The sequence below is a fragment of the Lactuca sativa genome, chromosome 5 (assembly GCF_002870075.4).
Source record: "Lactuca sativa cultivar Salinas chromosome 5, Lsat_Salinas_v11, whole genome shotgun sequence".
NCBI classification, from domain to species: domain Eukaryota; kingdom Viridiplantae; phylum Streptophyta; class Magnoliopsida; order Asterales; family Asteraceae; genus Lactuca; species Lactuca sativa.
The window spans coordinates 261,861,346-261,867,167 of record NC_056627.2 but is presented as its reverse complement, the minus strand read 5'-3'; the positions used below and the strand labels follow the sequence as shown (position 1 = coordinate 261,867,167).

At 41.3% G+C, this 5,822-nt stretch overlaps 1 protein-coding gene and 1 non-coding gene across 2 annotated transcripts; one reads left to right on the top strand and one right to left on the bottom strand.

Moving 5' to 3' along the window:
- Positions 1–488: 488 nt before the first annotated feature.
- LOC111878776 (uncharacterized) lies at positions 489–839 on the bottom strand. Its single transcript, XM_023875285.1, has one exon. The coding sequence runs from the start codon at positions 837–839 to the stop codon at positions 489–491; it is 351 nt and encodes a 116-aa protein (XP_023731053.1).
- A 4,379-nt stretch (positions 840–5,218) lies between these two features.
- On the top strand, positions 5,219–5,325 carry LOC111878829 (small nucleolar RNA R71). The gene has a single exon (XR_002845947.1). It is a non-coding gene; the product is annotated as a small nucleolar RNA R71 (small nucleolar RNA).
- The last annotated feature ends 497 nt before the right edge of the window (positions 5,326–5,822 follow it).

Here is a 5,822-nt window from a genome sequence, read left to right as displayed (position 1 = left end):
ATTGCATGTTATTATGTGTTGTGATTTATTGTGATATGTAATATGCATGATTCAGAGTTGCAGAGTTGGGACTTTTAGGTCCCTAGAGTTAGGGCCAGAGGGCCCACAGAGAGTTGGGGCTGGAGGGCCCCACTGAGACACATCGACCAGAGGGTCAACAGAGTTACATCCTCGAGTGGTTATTATGTGATTATTGTGGTATTTTGGGGAACTCACTAAGCTTATGCTTATAGTGTTCAGTGTTATGTGTTTCAGGTACCAGTGATCACCGCGGGAAGGTGCTGACTTGATTTGTACACACATATGGGATTGGATGTATTTTGATCTTGGGAGACATTTGTGAATTAAAAACATGATGTTATGAGATTTTATGAATGAATGGTTTTATTTAAAATGTGTTTTCAAATGTGAAAAATTGTTTTAAATGTTTACGGTGTTACACCGGAAGCACTTCTTTTTAAGGAGTCATTAGCTGGACTCCTTCCATGCTACATTTCTGTCATTCCTTCGAGCAACAGCCCTTCTTCTATGTCTTCATTGCTTGGGACTCCTTCTTCATATCTTTTTACTCTATGCCCATTGACCTTGAAAGGAGTACCATCCTTTGATAATAACTCTATAGCACCATGTGGAAACACCTTCTTTACCAGAAACGGACCATCGCATCTTGACTTGAGTTTGCCCGAAAAAAGTTTTAGTCTTGAATTAAAGAGCAACACCTTTTGCCCTTCATGAAATTCTTTATTTCCCTTGATCCTCTTGTCATGCCAACTTTTGGTTTTCTCTTTATAGATTAGAGAGCTAGTGTAGGAAACATTTTCTAAGTTCTTCAAGAGCATTCATTTGCATTAACCGGTTATTTTTGAGCTCCGCCATGTTGAAGTTGCACAATATTAAAGCCCAAAAAGCTTTATGCTCGATTTCCACCGGTAAATGACATTGCTTTCCATAAACTAGCCTATATGGTGTAGTACCAATAGGTGTTTTGAAAGCTGTTCGGAAGGCCTAAAGTGCATCATCTAGCTTATCCGACCATTCTTTCCGATTGCTCCTCACCGATCTCTCCAAGATTCTCTTAGCACCTTCTCTAGTTGATCATTGGCAAAATGAGGGCCTCGGTCACTTATAAGAGCTTTTGGGACTCCAAATCTTGAAAATAGCTTCCTCAAAAAACACACCACCACCCGACCATCATTAGTTGGCAAAGCTTGTGCCTCCGCCTACTTGGATACATAATCCACTGCCACCAATATGTATTTGTTTCCTTTGGACATGGGAAATGGTCCCATGAAATCGATCCCCCACACATCAAATACTTCGCACACTTGAATACTATGTTGTGGCATCTCATTTCGGGATTAAATGTTTCCCGCTCTTTGACATGCATCACATTCTTTGGCAAATTGGGCTGCATCTTTAAAAATCATGGGCCAGTAAAACCCAATGTCAAAGATCTTCTTAGCAGTGTAATGTGCTGCATGATGTCCACCCGTGGGCCCGCTATGACAATGTTCCAAAATTTTTCGGCTTTCATTCCCGAACACGCATCTTGGTATGATTCCATCCGCACAGCTTCGGAAAAGGTATGGCTCATCCCAAAAGTAATATTTTATTTCGGAAAAGCATTTCTTCTTTTGTTGGCTGGTAAGATCTTTTGCGATGTATTTGCTAGCTAAGTAAATAGCAATATCTGCGAACCATGGCTCTTCTCCCACTGTCACCATAATGTACTCGTCCGGGAAGTCATCTCCAACTCTATCTTCTTGCAATTGGGGTTTTCAAGCCTTGACAAGTGGTCGGCTGCTACATTCTCCATTCCCTTTTTGTTGCGTATCTCTATGTTAAACTCTTGAAGAAGTAGAACCCATGTATCAATCTTGGCTTGGTATCCTGCTTGGCAAACAAATACTTGATAGCAGATTGCTCAGTAAAAATAGTTGTTTTAGATAAAACTAAATAAGGGCGGAATTTATCAAAAGCGTACACCACAGCTAATAATTCCTTTTCCGTGGTGGTGTTATTCTCTTGGGCCGGATTTAAAGTTTTACTAGCATAATAAATGGGTCGAAAGTGCTTATCAACCCTTTGACCAAGGACAACTCCTAATGCAAAGTCACTAGATCACACATTATTTCAAATGGTAAATCCCAATTTGGAGCAACAATCATCGGGGAATTAGTCAATTTTTCCTTTAAGAATTTAAAGGCCTCTAAACATTCTTTAGTAAAATTGAATGGTGCATCCTTTAAAAGCAATTGTGTTAGAGGTCTAGTTATTTTAGAAAAATGTTTTATAAAACGCCGGTAAAAATCCGCGTGTCCTAGAAAACTTCTAATGCCCTTCACATTAGTTGGTGGGGGTAATTTGGCAATGGTGTCAATCTTCGCCCGATCCACTTCAATTCCTAATTTGGAAATCTTGTGGCCTAAAATTATACCCTCCTTGACCATAAAGTGACATTTCTCCCAATTAAGAACTAAGTCGGTTTTTTCACACCTAGCAAGCATTAAGTGAAGATTTGTGAGACAATCATGGAAGGAAGATCCAAAAACAGTAAAATCGTCCATAAAGACTTCCATGAATTTTTCCACTATATCGTGGAATATGGCTGTCATGCACCTTTGAAATGTCGCGCGTGCATTGCATAACCCAAAGGGCATGTGTCGATAAGCAAAAGTCCCACTTGGGCAAGTGAAAGTGGTCTTTTCTTAGTCCATGGGGTCTATGGGTATTTGGAAATAACCCAAAAATCCATCTAAAAAGCAATAATAACTATGGCCTAATAATCTTTCTAACATTTGATCAATAAAAGGTAAGGGGAAATGGTCTTTACGAGTGGCATCGTTTAGCTTTCAATAATCGATGCACAATCTCCAACCGGTTACCGTTCGTGTTGGAATAAGTTCACTCTTCTCATTGGTTATGACCGTCATCCCTCCTTTCTTGGGCACCACTTGGACCGGACTCACCTAGGGACTGTTAGAAATGGAATATATAATCCCCGCATCTAAAAGCTTGACCACTTCCTTCTTGACCACTTCTTGCATATTTGGGTTTAATATTCTTTGGTGTTGTACAACCGGCTTTGCTCCTTCTTCCAGATTAATCTTGTGAGAACAATAATAGGGGCTGATTCCCTTGATGTCAGTAATGCTCCATGCGATGGCCCGCTTTCGCTTCTTCAAAACTTGAACTAGTTCTTCCTTTTCAGATTCGGAGAGGTCAGAGGCTATTATTACTGGCTTTTGATGACCATCTTCAAGAAAAGAATACTCCAAGTGATCCGGTAATGTTTTGAGCTCTGTTTTTTCAATCTGCATGGTGTACTCGCCGAGTGCAGGTAAGGGACTCGGCGAGTTGGCAACTGAATTCACGAATCCATTTTTCTGTTCGCATGGAGTCGGCGAGTAGATCGGCCCTACTCGGCGAGTTGATCTGTCAGATTGCTTCATCAATTCTTCATACTCAGCTTCTTCCAGCAGCTTCTCGATCTCCAATAAGTCTTTTTCAGCGTCAAATTCTTCATAAAAAATTGTGGACTTGTTGGGATCTTCATTATCGCATTCCTCCATTAATTCATCAAGCATGTCAATTGAGAACGCCATGTCATCACTATTTCTTGCATACTTCATAGCTTGATCAACCCCAAAAGTGACTGAATCATCTCCTACCCGTAAAGTAAGCTTCGAGTCTCTCATGTCTAGTATAGCACTTGCCATGTCGAGGAAAGGTCTTCCAAGGATGATCGGGACTTGAGAATCCGCCTCCATGTCTAGAATTATAAAATCTGCGGGAAATACAAACTTGTCCACCTTGACCAATAAGTCTTCACATATGTCTCTTAGAAAGGTGACTGTTTTGTTTGCTAAGTGAATCGCCATACGAATTGGCCTTGGTTCCGGGAGATCCAGCTTCTTGAAGAATGAGTATGGCATGAGATTCATACTTGCTCCTGAATCGGCCAAAGCATGAATGGTAGCTATGTTACCAAATTGGCAAGGCAAAGTCAAGCTTCCTGGGTCACCCTTCTTCTTTGGTAGCTTATTTAGCATGGCAGCTGAGCAGTTCTCATTAAGAACTACCTTTTTCACTTCCTCCATCTTCCTTATATTAGTAAGAAGTTCCTTAAGGAATTTTGCATATTTTGGCATTTGTGCGACAACTTCGATGAAGGGTATGTTGATTTGAAGAAATTTAATATGATCAAGAAACTTCTGGTACTCCTCTTCCTGCTTTTCTCTCTTAGCTCGGGTTGGATATGGCAATGGAGGCTGAAAGGGCTTTTCAGGAATCTGATTTTTCGAGTTTGGCAGTGGAGTCGTCGAGTCCATATTCTGGACTCGGCAAGTAGGCTCTGTTCCATGAAGGTTTTGATTTTGGTCTTGAGTTTCTGCATCCTCCTTCTGCAATTCTTTGGGTGCTTCATTCTAAATAGAGGCCAGAGGAGTGATCATCTTCCCACTTCTTGTTGTGACTATGTTTATATGTGCGCCTTGTGGCTTATTTTCGGTTTTACTAGGAAGTTTCGCCCAGTGATCTTTGGTTGATTTGTTGAGCAAGTTGCCCTGGTTGCGTTTCTATGTTGTGAATAGATGCTTGCTGGTTTCTAAGCATGGTTCTTGTTTCTTGAATTGCAACATCATGATCACTATGTCTCTTTTCTGAAGTAGCTACAAATTTGGTAAGCATTTCTTCCAAACTTGGTTTTCTTTCTTGAGCTGGCTCCTCCTTTTGGTAAAAACCTCTTCCTTTCTGCCTGTACTTCTCCTCCTTATCCTTCTTGTACTCTTCATAAGGGATCCACTCTTTCTTTGGTTTTCGCCAATCTTCATCATATCGGTCCCCACTTAAGTAACATACTTGCATCTTCTTGTTCCCATTTTCATCCAAGTCGTAGTCTCTAGTAAGATGGGGCCCATTGCAGTTTTCACACCCCACCCGTATAGCATGTATCGTTTGATCCATTTTGTCCATCCTGCTATCCATATTTTTCAACATGGCCAGTACTGCTGATAAGTCTTCTGAAGCTGCATAGGCGGACCCCCTTGTTACATCATTTCTTGGCTTATGGTATTCTCTAGAATGCTTAGAGAATTCTTCAATTAGTTGCTTTATCACTGGAGGTGCCTTCTTCGTAAGTGGACCTTGTGAGTCAAGTAGTTGCCTTGTTGTAACATTTACTCCATCATAAAAGATGGATACTTCTTGCTGACTATTGAGGTCGTGATGTGGGCAATTCCTTAACAAGCTCTTATACCTCTCCTAAGCCTCATATAGTGACTCTCCAGCTTGTTGTTCAAAGTTGGCTATGGCTTTCTTGAGCTTAGATATCTATGGTGGGCAAAATTGATCAATGAACTCTTCTTTCAGTTGGGCCCATGTAGTAATGGATCCGGGGTGCAGTGACTTGAGCCAATCCTTTGCAGCACCCGTCAAAGTAACCAGAAGCATGCGAAGTAGCTGAGTTTCCTGAGGCGCGTTGGGAACATTGAAATAATCAGCTACATCATTAACTTCATCCAAGTGCTTGTAGGCGTCTTCGTGATCTTTGCTAGTGAAAGGGATTTCTTTAAGTAAAGCTAGGATATGACCCTTGAGCTCAAAAGTAGCAGTTGCGGGAATTACGGGCTGCACAAGTCCCAGGCCAGTGTCATCACGCATCCTCTTCTTCCATTCCCCCATGGGGACTTCATCGATATTAGCCATAGTGATAGCTAAATCATCCTCAAAATCGGATTCGTGCTCGTATGTAGGTTCTTCTTCTTCCTCGGTCTCGTACTCGGTGTGTTCTTTAATCGGGTCTTCGATTGTTAAAGAGGCGA